This window comes from Falco peregrinus, chromosome 15 (genome assembly GCF_023634155.1).
Source record: "Falco peregrinus isolate bFalPer1 chromosome 15, bFalPer1.pri, whole genome shotgun sequence".
NCBI classification, from domain to species: Eukaryota; Metazoa; Chordata; class Aves; order Falconiformes; family Falconidae; genus Falco; species Falco peregrinus.
The window spans coordinates 8156852-8171045 of NC_073735.1; the positions used below are offsets into that span (position 1 = coordinate 8156852).

The 14194-nt window shown below is 51.5% G+C and overlaps 3 protein-coding genes across 4 annotated transcripts in view; 1 reads left to right on the forward strand and 2 right to left on the reverse strand.

Annotated features, from left to right (window-relative positions):
• RPS25 (ribosomal protein S25) overlaps positions 1-3923 on the forward strand; it is a 30910-nt gene extending 26987 nt beyond the window's left edge. For both annotated transcript variants that reach the window (XM_055819235.1, XM_055819236.1), the window contains exons 2-6: positions 1975-1995; positions 2141-2236; positions 2766-2949; positions 3357-3455; positions 3859-3923. In XM_055819235.1, coding sequence (XP_055675210.1) covers positions 1993-1995; positions 2141-2236; positions 2766-2949; positions 3357-3451 — 378 coding nt within the window. In that variant the 5' untranslated portion in view covers positions 1975-1992 and the 3' untranslated portion in view covers positions 3452-3455; positions 3859-3923. The remainder of the gene's footprint in view (positions 1-1974; positions 1996-2140; positions 2237-2765; positions 2950-3356; positions 3456-3858) is intronic.
• Positions 108-1882, reverse strand: TRAPPC4 (trafficking protein particle complex subunit 4). The gene is made up of 5 exons (XM_055819234.1): positions 1681-1882; positions 1429-1603; positions 1246-1349; positions 1025-1151; positions 108-600 (listed from the first exon to the last, which is right to left on the reverse strand). Exons 1-5 carry the CDS (start codon positions 1853-1855, stop codon positions 522-524), a joined length of 660 nt encoding a protein of 219 aa, XP_055675209.1. The 5' UTR covers positions 1856-1882; the 3' UTR covers positions 108-521.
• Positions 3924-4301: 378 nt separating the features above from the next.
• On the reverse strand, positions 4302-7932 carry CENATAC (centrosomal AT-AC splicing factor). The gene is made up of 9 exons (XM_055819233.1): positions 7627-7932; positions 7371-7536; positions 7235-7297; positions 7027-7088; positions 6540-6645; positions 6169-6199; positions 5695-5778; positions 5465-5597; positions 4302-5004 (listed from the first exon to the last, which is right to left on the reverse strand). The coding sequence occupies exons 1-9, from the start codon at positions 7917-7919 to the stop codon at positions 4962-4964; spliced, it is 981 nt and encodes a 326-aa protein (XP_055675208.1). The 5' UTR covers positions 7920-7932; the 3' UTR covers positions 4302-4961.
• Between the last annotated feature and the right edge of the window lie 6262 nt (positions 7933-14194).

Sequence of the window (14194 nt, forward strand, 5' to 3'; positions counted from 1 at the left end):
TTGTCTTATGGAGAATGGTGCAAGCAGACCCACCCAAACCCACTTCCCTCTGGAGGTGCCAATGGTGCAGATTTACCCTGCCAACAGAAAACAAATGGCCATCCACCTCTTCAAGGAACGTTTATTACTTCTACACAGAAACCCTCTGCAAAACCATAAGTTAGAGCTATACAGGAAAAATACATATGTACAATTATGAAACGAAAGAAAACAATTGACTGCGGTAAGGGCAGGGACCCACAGCTTGTCTTTCTTCACTCAAGGGCAGTGGAGCTGCAACAGCAGAATAAGCCTCTGTTGCCCAATGTAAACAGTACTAATGAATCTGTTAAGGTAAATTTCACAATAAAGGTGATAAAACGATGTCCTGGGAGACAGTGAGGCGTGTTTTGGGCATATGCAGTCTCTGCTGTGGAGGAGAAAGCTCCATGAGAGGACAGCTGGGGAACAGAGGGGGCCAGCCAGGGAAGAGAGGCCCTGCTTTTCAGAGAAAGGAGTCTGTGTAACAGGCAAGGCTTTCTCTATGATCCAGGTCCGAAGGGTCCAGCTTTTTCTGCTACCTCCAGAGCAAGTTTTAAGTTCTGATCAAACAACTCGCATCTGAAACAGAAAAACAGAAGGGGATGACTTCATGAATGGAACAGGCTAACAAAATCAGGCTCTCCACATCCCTTGGCTCTGCATTCTGCAAGGAGAGATTCCATAAGCTGTGAGACAGCAACCTGACTACTGTCAAACTTTGGCTCGACCATTAATTAAGATTAAGGCTTCTTGTATGGGCTGTTATGTTAGGACAGCAGGGTTTATACCAAGGAAGAGCACCTCCTGCTTCCCTGGTAGAGTGGCACTGGAAAAAGCACAGGTCAGTGCCCTGTCCCTGCAGCAGCATGCTGTGTCTTTCCCCTTCCCTCAAACTCTAGGTCTGCTTTGCCACTTAACTTAGGGGCTACCAGCATTTGTTACTGCACAGGCAGAAAGTGACGAGAGGTTGCGGCTGTGTCATTAAAAGTGGGGTTTTCCTTACCTGATTGGCATCTCCAGGGAGTAGAAAGGATTCTTCAGAGCAAAGTCAGAGTAAATCTCATAGATCTTGCGGAGAAGGGAGTCTATCCCTGCCTGCCTTGGGTCAGCAAGTACCACAAATTTGATCCCTGGAGCCATAATGACAGGAGGGTGAGGAAAGCAGAGTTCCCTGATGGTCCTGACAAAGCAAAGCAGTGCCGGGTGCCTGGGGCCAGACAGTACCTGTCAGCGTCTGGAAGCAGTGCAGTTTGAAGGTGTCAGTCTCCAGCATCTCAATCCCGGAGCTCCCAACCTCGGGGGACAGCTGCGACCCAATGGCGAACAGCCTGCGGGGAGAGGGCCCTCAATGCCCCCGCCACCCCTGCCCATGCCATCCCTGTCCCGTCAGTCCCCACCCCATCTCACGAGTGGAACATGGAGGCCAGCATGAGCTTCTCGTTGGAGGAGAGGCGGTGGCGGCCAAAGCGGATGGACACCGGGTAGTTGGCAGGGTTGCCCAGGAACTCCAGCACGTCCTTCCCGTCTGCCGTGAATCGCCCGTTGACCTCGGCGCCGTTGATGGCCAGCACGGCGTGACCCACTGAGAGGACAGTCAGTCAGTCAGCCCGGCCCGGCCCGGCCCGCCCCGCCCCCCAGCCCGGCCGCCCGCCGCCGCACCGCGGATGCCATCGCGCTGTCCGAAGGCGACAACGACGCGCTCGTCGTGCGGCCGCAGGACGAGGTCGAGCGGGAAGCTGAACGTCTTCTCGGTGTCGGCGCGGGGCGCGTAGTGGTCCAGCTGGTAGATGAGGCCGCCCGCCTTGTTCACCACGTAGACGCTGAAGATCGCCATGACACCGCCCGGCCTCACCCGGAAGTGGCGTCACGCCGTGCCCCGGAAGCTTCCCGAGAGCACGAGGCCTCCCCACGCCTCGCGCCGGGTACTTCCTTTCTCGGCCGACATCTTGGGAGAGCAGCCGCCGCCGCAGCATGGTGAGCGCGGGGGGCCGCCGGGCCGGTGCGGGGAGGTGGCGCGGGGCGGGAGCGGCTCCCCGAGGGCGGCGAACCCCGAGGAGGGCCCGGGAGGGCGCGTCTCCGCTGCCTCCCGCCGACCGTGCCACCCTTCTCTCCCTCGCAGCCGCCCAAAGACGACAAGAAGAAGAAGGACGCGGGCAAGTCCGCCAAGAAGGACAAGGACCCAGTCAACAAGTCCGGCGGCAAGGCCAAAAAGAAGGTGGGAGCTGGCGGAGCCTGAGGCGCGCCCGCGGAGGTGGCCCTGCGGGCGGCGGACCCGAACCGCGGCCCTCCCGGAGCCTGCCCTGAAGACGCGGGGGGGCTCGCACTGGGCGGGAGGGGAGGTGCAGGAGCCCGGTGGCTCAGGGGGGGCTGCTGGGCGCCTTGGGCTTTCCACAGGTGCGGTGTGGCCGGACCTGAGGAGCGAGGGGCTGGGTGCTGCTGGCAGTGGGGGTGTGTGGATGCCATCGTGTCGTTAAAGGAGCTGTTTTTTCGCCTGGTAGCAAGTGTGATGGTGTCAAATCCGAGTAACAAAAGCTTTTTGTCCTTTTTACTTGGAGATACCGTAGTTGTTATCTGCAACACATACATTTACAAAGACAATTTTGTGCATCTCATTGCTCCCTTAATCTGGGATGTGATGTGGAGACATTTGATGGTGCAGTTCTTAGGGCATCCTAAAGCTCAATCTGGTTTTGTTGCTTAGAAGATGGTTTAGGTTTTTGGGGTTTTTCTTTCTTTTCAAGTAGAAGTGGTCCAAGGGGAAAGTGAGAGACAAGCTGAACAACCTTGTCCTGTTTGACAAGGCTACCTATGACAAACTGTGCAAAGAAGTGCCCAACTACAAGCTCATCACACCTGCGGTTGTCTCAGAGAGACTGAAGATTCGAGGCTCACTGGCTAGGGCTGCCCTCCAGGAGCTGCTCAGCAAAGGTAAGCACTCAAAGCACTGGAGAAACGGAAAGCTGCTTGAGTTGGATGTTTTCCTTTCCTTGCTTACCTAGAAAATTTCATGCTGCATCTGAAGTACACAAACTGGCATGGTTTTGATGAGCCACTGCCTTAGCTTGCATTTCAAAAGGGCTCCAAAGTAAGGAGCATTGGCTCTGCTGTGTTCAGTGGCGTTGCTATCTTAAGAAAATGTTGCTAGAAGGATGGGTTGTGATGTAACCACTCCCAGACCTGACCAAAAGCCTTGCGTAAGGGTGTGTAGTATTGGGTACCCTGATATTTCCTGTTGCATGTTGTAGTCTGCTACTGTTAGGAGGGAACATAACATGCTGGCGTCCTCCAGTGCACATGCACTCAAACAGTTTCCTTTTTTTTTTTTTTTTTCATAGGTTTGATCAAACTGGTATCCAAGCACCGAGCCCAAGTGATCTACACAAGAAACACGAAAGGCGGAGATGCGCCTGCTGCAGGGGAGGATGCTTAGGGAGGTGAGTCAGCGGGCTCTGTGAAGGGGCTGGGTTGGGCTGTCAGGAGCTAACAGACAGCCACACACTGTGTAATAGACAGCTCCCACCTTGATTTGGATGGGTGGTTTCTCCAGATGCTCAGAGGACATCGCTTGCGCTCTGAGCGATTTCCTGGGTGGCATTACTGAAAACATCAGTTCTCCAGAATTAGAGAGCAATTTGCCATTTTGTCCCTGTTGCCTATCAGATGAGGAAGCCACGTGTGTTCTCCCATCTCTGTGGGCTGTGGGGTGCGTGGGCATGTGTCCCTGCTGTCGCAGGGTGTTGTGACAGTGTCCTTGTTGGAACAGAGCTTTGGGACCGTTTGCTGTGTGCTAGCTTGCATTTGACCTGGTTGTGTGATGTGGGACTTCTTGCTTTGCAGGTTCTCCAGTGACCTCATCAGGAATGTGTCATACGTAGATGCACACAATAAAACAATTGAAATAATTCTGCTTTTTCAAGAATGTGTATGTTTCATTACTGATTGTGGATTCTGGTGGAGGTCATGGCTGTCTTCCTTCACCCGCCAACTTTTGCATTTATGGTGCTAGGAAAGCACTGCAAACGTGCTTTTATACTGTGAAAAGGGAAGCAACTTTTGCATTGCCTACAGCAGCCAGTGATGTTAAACCATGTTGGGTTCTATTAGGAGGAAAACTGGAGCCTGTTCCTTGCATTGTAGGTAGAGGGAGGTTAAATAAATAATTTAAATACCCCGCCAGCACCTTTCCTAAACACAAGCCATGCCCACAGGTCTCTATGTACAAGGCAACAGCATCTGTCAGGTCAGTGTCTAGTAGGGAAGTGTAGATAAGCAGCTCTAAATAAAGCTAGAAATATTTTATTTAAATAAAAGAAAGAACTATCCATAGCAAAGGTCTTTAAGGCCTCCTTTTTTTACTAAGGGCTAACAAGTCCTCTAGGTGAGGCAGAATGAGTGAAAGTAATATAAATTAGAATGAAAACATCAGGCACAGGACATCCCTTGCCCCCAGAGTGGGACCTGCATCTGAAATGAGTTTTAGTTGGTGTACTACATAGGTAATGAAAATTTTTTTCTCAAAAAATCACTTCTTTAATGGGATGTCATGCTGCGTGTCAGCATAGGACACTGGCAGCACATGCTGTATAAGTTAGGCTTTCTGATTATGAAGATATGGCATAGGCAGGGGACCTTCCTTGCTGGCAGGTCTGCCTTTGTATAGCTTAAGACTTCAGAAACTGATGCCCAGATACACACTATGCCTCTGTTACCAGGGGAGCAGATCAGCTGTTGACCCCCCATGGCAGAGTAGCTTTCAGTAACAGTGCTCAACTCTGTATTACACAATGGTCACCCTGCCTTCCAGGGTCTGACACATCTAGATGTATCTATTAAATAAGAGCGCTAAACTTGGTGGCAGCAGCACTGACAAAGCTGTAGCTACCTCCAGTCCATGTTTCCACAACAGCCAGAGCTTGGTTTCTTGGATGCTCCTCTTCTGATCACCTTTTTCTCTTTTCCCTTGATTCAGTTCTAAACTGGTGCCTAAAAGAGAGCGTAGAAGTCAGAACAGCCTGTAGAAAGTGGTAATGGATGCTGCCTCGTCTAAAAAAGGCAGTGCTAAGCAGTGTTTTAGAATGGAAGCTCAATTATTTGTTATCTTGGTGAGCTTAAGCACTCTCTTCACCTAGCTGACACAGATTTCTAGCTTATTAAAAGGTGCCAGTGGGACTACGCAGCTCTGAAAGCTGAGTCAACGAGGTAGACGCCTTCATGTGTGGCCTCTACAGCTGCCACCATGCTTCACTCGCAAGTCACACACGCGCTGCTCCAGAACATGAGTGATGCTCTGCCCAGATTCAGCACTGCATGCCCTAGATTTTTTGTGCAGTAAGAAGTCTCCTTACACCTGCTGCTACTGCAAAGCCCGCTCCACAAGTAGCACACGTGAATGGGAGCTGCAAGCCCTCTGCTCCGCATCAGCTCGTGCTGCCCTGAGGCTTACCTGGACTGCCATCTCCTGCCATGATTCCAAACCCGCCCGAAGGAAGGGAGCCAGCTGTCGCCCGTCTGAGAAGTGTGGTCAAAGTTGGCACCAACACGCTCCACTGGAAGCTTTTTCAGCTTCTGCTTCTCCTCTAAAAAAAGTATTTTGTTCAGTAAGAGTTTTTCAATCAAATTGCTTTTGATTCTCTAGTGCGATAAAGTGAATTAAAACATGTACAGACTGCTCACTTTGTCTGAGAAATTCCTCATACGAAGGTCCGATTTGTTGTTTACTTCCATCCTCTTCCTCTGTTAGCCACGGAGGTTTTGCTCCTAGAAGTCACGGGGAAAATTCATTTAACCACTGAAATTGTCCTAAACTCGAGATGGGTAAAAGCATCCCCTCTTCCCTCTGTCCCTGCAGCTCATCCTACCAAGCAGTGAAGGGAAAGTAAAGTAAGAAAAAGAATCTGGCTCGCCTCAGTTAAGGCCATGGCAGATCGCATCCCAAACCACACACTCTATACAGCAGCAGCACAACAGTTTTGGTAATACAGAAGTGTTTTCTTCTCCTCTGGTGTGTCAGATATTAGCAAGAGAGTGAGCACCTCCTGGCTATGCTATAACTGCTTCAAAATTGCTTGAGGTTGTTCCTGCTACATTTGCAAGCCAAGAGTTTTCAGTAGGGCACCAACAAACGAGTCACGAAGCAGGTGTGTTTACCTGTGTGAACGTTTCCTTTCCCTTCTGTGTCCTGTTAACAGAAACATAAAACGCTGATGAGAAAGCCATGCTTTCAAGAGTGTCTCTAAAGATAATGGTATTGTGTGTGTGCATTCCCTTCCAGAATCAAGTTCTGTTACAAAAAGACAGCTGGAAGCTCTTCTCTCTTTCAGGAGCATATGTTTTTTTCAGGGCATGTTTAAAAATGTTTGCTTAATGCCATGCAAGTTAACACCTGATAACTGAAACTCAACTATGGTCACCCAAAGCTGCCTTTTCCAGTGATGGAGGTCACAACCCCTCGTTTCACTTTGTAACATATGTAACCTGCAGCTGAATCGAAGTTGCGCTCGTAAGCAAGTCACCCCTACCTGGTGCCCAATAAAGGTCAAGGCCTGGCCTGGTTCCATCCAGTTTAAGTCTGGTCCTGTCTGTGTCCTGCTCAGACCAGACTGTTCTGCATCCTGAATGGTGTCCCTGGAACACAGAGGCCAAGCAGCAGTTAGAGAGGTGAGTGACTGCGGTGGCTGGGCAAGTGACAATTGTCCAGAGGCTTCTGGAGCAGTGTTTGTGTTTGGGGAGCTTTGCAGTAAGAAGAAATGTTCTCGGGGCACGGTAATGTTCATGCTTGCCTATTAGCACTGTGCTTGCTCTTTATGGCCATTAGTGCTCACCCACAGATGGGGGGATTGGAGAGCAGAGTCTTTTTGCGGCTACAGTACTTGCTGTAGTCTATAAAAGTTTTAGCTTTTTATCTATGAAAGCCTGTGAAGGCTCTGAGCATCAGCTCCAGCAGCAGCAAGCGCGCTGCTGTGGCGTGCCCGGCGTTCGGAGTGCAGGAAGGCAAATGGCTCTCACCTTTTGGGTCCTGGGGGGCCGCTGGCAGAAGGTCCTGCACGAGGCTCGGGCTCTGGTTGAAGCTGGGTGCGATTCAGGGAGAAAGGAACATTCCTGGTATTAAGCAGCAGCCCCCCAGCACCGCCACCTCCCCCCCCCGCCCCGCCGTGTGCACCCTGGTTCCCAGTCCCTGCCGGGGTGCAGCCAGGGCAGGATATGGCTCACCGACCTGCAGGGCGGCCCGCACCGTCTCCCGCTGCCTGCGCTCGGCCTCCCGGATGCCGGCCGCCATCTGCGGGGGAGAGCGGGGATCAGGCCGGGCGCCGGCGCGGGGCGGGCGCAGGGCCGCGACGCGCCGGGGCTACCTGGCGGATGCGCTCCTCCTCCCGCCGCCGGTGCGCGGCCAGCGCCCGCTCCAGCGCCCGGGCGAAGCGATCGTACTCCTCGGCCGGCACCAGGAACCGCTCCCGCAGCGCCGCCTCCGCCCGGTTCTCCCGCCAGAACCGCGCCGTCTCCCGCCGGTGCTCGGGCCTGCGGGACACCCGTCAGCGCCGCCCGCCCGCGCCCGGCCGCCCGCCCGCGCCCGGCCGCCCGCCCGCGCCCGGCCGCCCGCCCGCCTACCCGGCCAGGTGGCGGAGGAGGCCGGCGTGCGGCAGCGCCATCCCGCCGCGCCGCCCGTCCCGCCGCACGCCGCGCCCGCAGCACAGGCACCACACGCGCCGCTCGTGCTCCGCCGGGTCGTAGCGCCGCACGGCCGCGCCGCCATCGCCGGCTGCCGCCGCCCGCGCCGCCGCCACCTCCTCCTGCAGCCGGGCCAGCGCCTCCCGCAGCCGCCGCCGGTGCGCGGCGCTGTACAGGTGCCGGCGGCCGGCGAAGGAGGTGCGGCGGCACAACCCGCAGTAGTGCACCGCCATGGCGGCGCGGCCCGCAGCGCGCAGGCGCGGGGCTCGGCCTGCCCCTGCCCCTCCCCGCCGGGCCTCGCTGGGGCCTGGGGCGGGTGGCCCGCGGCGGCCGGAACAGGTGGGCCTGTGGTGACGGCGCCCGGCCGTCCAGAGCTTGCATCGAGGACTTTGCGTTAAAGTTGTAGTAGGTGCCACGTGTCAAAATGCCTCTGAACTCAAGAGGTATGCAGCTGGAGCAAAAACTTGCCCTACTGGAGAAGATGAGATTGGTTATCCTTCTCCTGCTCTCCTTCTAAATTTGAGTCCTTATGTCACAATGCTCATGATTTTCACACACAGTTCTCTGGAAGCTACCTGTGGCAGCACCCGAGGAAATAAGCTTTCTTTGAAAACACGTGGTACGCATCTCAGAAGCAGGGAGCCAGAAGGAATCATAGATCATAGACCAAACTGAGATCCCATGAGATCTGAGAGGAAGTTGTGATAATTACTTGGACCATAATGACTCTTGGGTGCTGATGCTACAGCATCAGTCCTTATCCATATTAAACTGACAGGTATCACATTGCTCAGCAATGTGGAAGGCTCTGTGTTTTAATGTCACCTGGTTTGTTTGTCTCGCTATGTTGGTTTCATTAAAGAAGGGTTCTTGGCAGGTCTGGCAACTAAGCCTGCTTTGTGGGAGTGACCACAGGGACCCCTAAGTGTCTGATGTCATCTCCTGTACCTAGCGTCCTAGAGTGCTGGTGACTGTGTACTGGCTTGGGTGCCTGCCTGTATCCCTCCCACTCTGGGAATCTTTTAAGGTCTGACTCACTCTGCATTTTGCAGGGCTCCTGCCCTCTGAACACGCTCGGTTCGCTCATGCTTTGGTACACGAAGTCAAGAGCCTCTTTGGGCAGGGTCTCCTGAAACTTACTGCATCCTTCTGGAGTCAGCTTCCACAGGCAGGACTTGCGGTTCCCCTCACCGTATGTGAAGCCTGTGGTTTTCTCAAAGCACTTGCTGAAGCACAGATTTTGTCAGATTGTGTTTTTCCAGCCCTCTGGGGCCATTTGAAAAAATGGGAAGTGCTGCCTGCAGAGAGAAATTTGTCTTGAGCCAAAGGACTTGGAGGCTGTGAGAAATAACAGAATACGCCATATCTGAGTGAGGGAAAGAGGAGAGGGTCCTCCCTGGCACCTGTGCTGTAAGGATGGCTGGCGCAGTTGACCACTGACTGCCTTTTTTTGAAGGAGTGTATGACAGAACTAAAATGCTAGCACTCAAGACTCACGGGTTTGGCTGTTGACAAAGAGGAGAAGCAGTTTTCTCAGCTGCATCTTGAACCCAAGGCAGAGCTAAGACCTGAACACAAGCCCTGGCTGCTACGTCCCTGCTTCCCCAGTAGAAGATCAGAGACTCCTGTACCGCTCATTGTCCCTCTTCTCCTCATTCTGCACTAGGAGCTGGGAGAAGAGCAGGTACCATGTGAACGGGTAGATCTGCTGTATGGTCTGACTGCCACTTGCACTGTTGCACAGGACAAGAATGATGCGGATACAGTAACTAAGGGGAGGACAGGGCCAGCTTCCCTTGATTTTGGTGCTCGTCTGCCTGGAATGCTTGAGCTTCATGCTCTGAGGTCTGAGGACTGTAGAGTTCCAAGGGATCAGCTTCACCTTGAGTTTGTGAGTTCCTGACACTTCCTGAGGAACCGGGATGTTTGTACGTGAAGCATCTTCATCCTCAGTAAGACGGGGAGAGGAAGGGGAAAATGGATGTGGCTATATTAGACCTGGGTGGAATGAGGGAGGGGGATAAGCTGCTTTGTTCTGGGGGATGGTGGGTCTGGCAGAGTGCATATAGAAAGCTTATGTACTTGAAATTTCAGCCTCTGTCCCCACACTTTGTACTCTCAGCCTGTTTGTCAGATGGGCTCTGTGCATTGATTGACCCCTGCCAAGGCAACCGCTTGCAGAGCTGCTGAGCCACCTCCTTTGTTCTTGCGGGATTGTTAAGCATGTATGATGCTTAGGACTCCCAAGCAGTTCACTTTTTTGTACTTTTCTGGCCTCACTGGAAGATGACAGCACATCCTCCTTGGAGCAGTCCGGGTCAGAGTAGTCCCAGGATATGTCTGGAGAGGTGGTTACTGAGGTTCACCGGGCTGTCAGATGTGGCCTGCTCTATGGCAGGGCTCTCAGAGGTGGGGCAGACTAGGCTGGGCTTTACTTGAATCTACAGATGAAGCTGAACACCAGGTTCTAAGGAGAAACATCACCCTGCTGGTCCTACCTGAGGATAGTTTCTAGACCCTGCTGTCCAGAGGCAGCCTGGGGAAGCTCTAGTGCAATGCAAATTCCAGGGCAAAGTCCTCCAGTTGCCTTCTCATCCCTCTAAGTGTTTTATTTCCTGTTTTGCATACAGTGTGCATGTCTGCACGTTACTGCACCGCTGCAGCCAACCCGAACAATGGCACTCAGCTCTGAAATTTTACTTTCTCTTTCCCCTGCAAAACCAGAAAAGCTTAAATTACACCTTCAGCCCTCCTTTCACAAGTGTATCTACCCAAAAAGCTGCATTCAGAGGGGAGTGTGTCTGCAGGCATAGCTATGTAATGATATCCTTGTCTTTGAGATACAGGCTTCAACTTTATCTAAATAAGTTTAGAAGAATTCTAGTCCGAACACGTATGTTCTGGCTGGGAAAAAACCCAAAACCAACCAACCAAACAAAAAAACCCAACCTTTTCCCAGGTCATTCCCTGAAACATTGCCAGCCTTGGTAGGTAATACCATGTCCTGAACTTACCCCTGGCATCTGGCAGTGCCCCCAGCAGTGAGCACCCGTGTGGTGGCGGGGGGTCAGCTTGCCACTTCAGCATGTGATGGTGCAGGGTCTCATCAGGAGCTGGTAGATGTGGGGAGCCCGGAGACACCAAGGTGAGCTTGTATTTTTTTGTGTTAGCCTTATTTTCTGTAAACTGTGTACTTACTTTATAGGTAATTGCAGAGACTTCTAATTTGATCTGATCACATTTAAACATAAAGAAAATGGGCTTTTTGTTAACTCCTAGACTGGAACTTACTATTTACTGGAGTTTACAATTGTCAGCTGAGTTTTGGAGATGGGAATCTTTTTAAAGGGAAGCCAAGTCAATCGATCCCCCTGAGGCCCTTACCTTGCAGAAACTCTTCAGTAGTGATAGCGAGTTTGAGCTCCTCTGCCATATCCGAGTCTTCAAGGCTGTTTTTTACGTGCAGGCTTTCCCAAAATGACTTGTTTTGAAAACTCAAGTACATTTGATTTTGTATGGCAGAGTAATCTCCAGGTGCTGAGCACGGTGGGATCTGTGAGGGTGGCACAAAGAATCCCGTGAGCTTGAGGCACCCTGTGTGCTGAGACTTTTTTTTTTTTTTAATAAAAAAAATATCACACAGGTGGATGAAAGGCTGGTCTCTGTTTCACACTTCACTTATTAAAGTCCGTTCCAGTGAGTAAATGGTCCATATTGGTGGAATAAGCGAGCTGATTGAGGATAAGATAGGTGACACCATGTAGGCTCTGTTTTCTGCCCATTTGCTTTGCTAGAGCCTTGATAAATGAGCCATTCCTGTGTTCATTAGGCTAATGTGTTAGGGGTTTTCTGCTTCTGATAAAATCACAGCATTACCTACACTCTGCAGTGGACTTCCCTGGTCCAAGAACCTGAATGTCTCTGGAGGCAGGACAGATCTCTGAGGGATGCACAGAGTGCCTAGGATGCGTTTGCAGGTATCAGGGAGCTCCTTCACTGCTTTTAAGACTGAAATGACCGGCTTTTGATCAGCACAGGTAAAACACTGAGGGGTGCCACAGCCAGGGAAAAGGAGCTGGGTTAAGCAAATACTGGGTGTGCTTTCACAGTGTGTCTTGTAGAAACTTTTTGTGCAGCTTGAAGACACAATCTGAATTCTGCACCGTCCTGAATCATTTTTTGTTTCTTTGTGTTTTTCACACATGGCCTCTGCTTAATCTGTCCGGGGTATTACAAAAGGAAGCGAGGTGATTTGTGGCATTAAAGCATGGTTGTAATACACCCTGATCCTACTTGCCTGCTCACTGTCACTCTTCTACATGGGGGCAGGGGATGTAGGTGGCACAGGTGGAAATGGAGTAGCTGCAAATCAAAATCCAAGCCTTGGCTTAGTACCAGCAGGTGATTAGGTTTCAGACTCTCTCTATATGTTGTCCATTTTGTAGGAGGACACAGGTTATGCTTGTAGCGGAGGAGGACGTCAGGGGCTTGCTGCCAGTCTGTAACAGGGAGACAGACAGAAAGAGGCTGGTTTTCGTACTTGTTGGAAAAGATTGTGCCAGAATGTTAGTGTCATGATGTTGGGGGAATCCCAGCTTAAAAGTGAATTCCATGACCCTTGCACCAAAGGTTGGCTTCCAGTTTGGGTTTTTTCTGCATGATGAAAGACAAGGGTAAGGTCCTTTTCCCCACTGCAGGCTTGCTCTGCAGCGCTTTGGGCCAAATGTTCCTCCACTGTTTGCTGTTGCTATCCTCACCCTTTACTTATTTGCACCTTTTGAGGCAGGCTGTTGAAAAATAAGCCACACGCTAAAGTGAACTTTTCTTGAAAAGGTAACCTTCAAGGGGCAGAGGAGGATTTGGCATGCTCAGTTTTGCCTCTTCAATAAAAGCAGGCACGATAGTTTGTACTGTATTAAGGTTTGTGTAGTTCTTCTTAGGCATTCCACAGATGCCAAGTCGGTAAGGCTTTGCTTTTGCTAGATGCAGAAGACCAGAGTCGCATAACTGTTTCCACCCTTGTGTGACAAAGTTCAGTCCTTAGCAGAGAGGACTGCTCCTCATCAGATTCCTCAGGTGTGAGCAGGACCTGCTGGATTGGCTGCTTTCTTCAAAAAAGCCTGATCATGCCCCAATCAAAACCCATTCCCCTTCCTGAAACTGGAGCCTGGTGTTTGACTTGGGATGTGTTGCAAACAATCCAGCTACTACAGCTTAATAATTTACCACGTATCACTTGACGTGTTGCACCATGAAGTTGCTTTCCCCTTTCTATCTGGAGTGAAACTCTCACACAGCGGTGCATTTATCAGCTGAGGCATAGTAATTTATTCCGCCTGTGATTATGTACGCACACCCTCAGCTGATGCCTCACCTGCTCACATAACCTTTGGTACTTCAACAATAAACTCGCACAACAGTGCTAGACTGGATGCAGTTATGTTAATAGTCTTAGAACAACAGGAGTATTTTGGGGGGTAAAAGGAGTCCTGCTATAGCTAGATGTCACATGTGGGTGAAGTATCTTGACCTGCTTGCTCCTCAGCCAGCCATGGCTTTTGAAAAGCGAGCAGGGCAATGCGTGAGGCATCAATGTGACTAAAAGACAGATGAGTATTTGAGGATGGACTTGTTCACGGGAAGGCCACCATTCTCTGTGCTGCTTTCCAGGAGCCATCCTGGGAAGAGCAGCCTGGTAGAGCTGGAGGGGGGTACCGGGTTGTGTGGCTCGGCCACAAGAGGCCGTGTGAGCTGGCATTTTGCAGGCAGCAACTGAATTCACCTGTACCTGGTTCAGAGCTGGTGCCCCCAGAGTTAGGTAGGGGCTATCCAGCAAAAGCTACCACAGAGCAATAAAGGAGATGAGAAACAGCTGCAGACCTTGTAGGGCTTCTAGCAGCAGCTGGCTGCAGCAGATGAGAGATTCCTTTCTCCCATCCTCCCCCAAGTTTCTGTGTCCTCAGAGAAGGCTGCACTGGTCTGTGGGACCAGTAAGTAATGCAAGGGAAGGGAAGGGGAGGGACAGGGTATAATATAGCAGAGTGCTCCACCCAGAGAAGTCCTGAGCAGTTATGCTTAGACCTTCCACCCAGAAAGATGGGAAAAGGGCTTGCTAATGTTTCCTGCTTCTGCTGCAGGGATGGAAAGCGTTGCCCCAGGTGATAACGTTCACTGCTTACTGGTAGAGATGTGAGGTGCTGCTGTAACACAAACAGATAAAGCGGGGAAATGAGCCCCCTAGTCTGCCCAGTCCATGCAACGAAGTTAGCAAAACTGGGAACAGAAGTGTTGGTTTCCAGCATAAAGCTGAAGAATGTTTTAAATACATACAGTTGCAACCACAGACCTTTCTCTAAAGTCTAGGAAAGGGCTAAAAGGCCTTAATTTTGCCTTTGGCCATTCAGTTGCTGAATCTCAATCCCAATCCCATTGGTTTGTATACTGTGCATTCTTGGTGAAAACATCATAACCCCTGAGCTCTGTCTTGCTACCCCTGCTTTCCCAGGGG

Bases quoted from the DNA above. Each gene is read 5' to 3' on its own strand.
- CENATAC (XM_055819233.1), bottom strand. From the start codon at position 7,919: ATGGCGGTGCACTACTGCGGGTTGTGCCGCCGCACCTCCTTCGCCGGC. The intron at 7,537-7,626 runs GTAGGCGGGCGG...GGTGTCCCGCAG, and splicing joins CTCCTCCGCCACCTGGCCGG to GCCCGAGCACCGGCGGGAGA. The intron at 5,598-5,694 runs GTGAGCAGTCTG...TACTTTTTTTAG, and splicing joins TGAGGAATTTCTCAGACAAA to AGGAGAAGCAGAAGCTGAAA.
- TRAPPC4 (XM_055819234.1), bottom strand. From the start codon at position 1,855: ATGGCGATCTTCAGCGTCTACGTGGTGAACAAGGCGGGCGGCCTCATC. The intron at 1,604-1,680 runs GTGCGGCGGCGG...CTGTCCTCTCAG, and splicing joins ACAGCGCGATGGCATCCGCG to TGGGTCACGCCGTGCTGGCC. The intron at 601-1,024 runs GTAAGGAAAACC...TTTCTGTTTCAG, and splicing joins TCCCTGGAGATGCCAATCAG to ATGCGAGTTGTTTGATCAGA.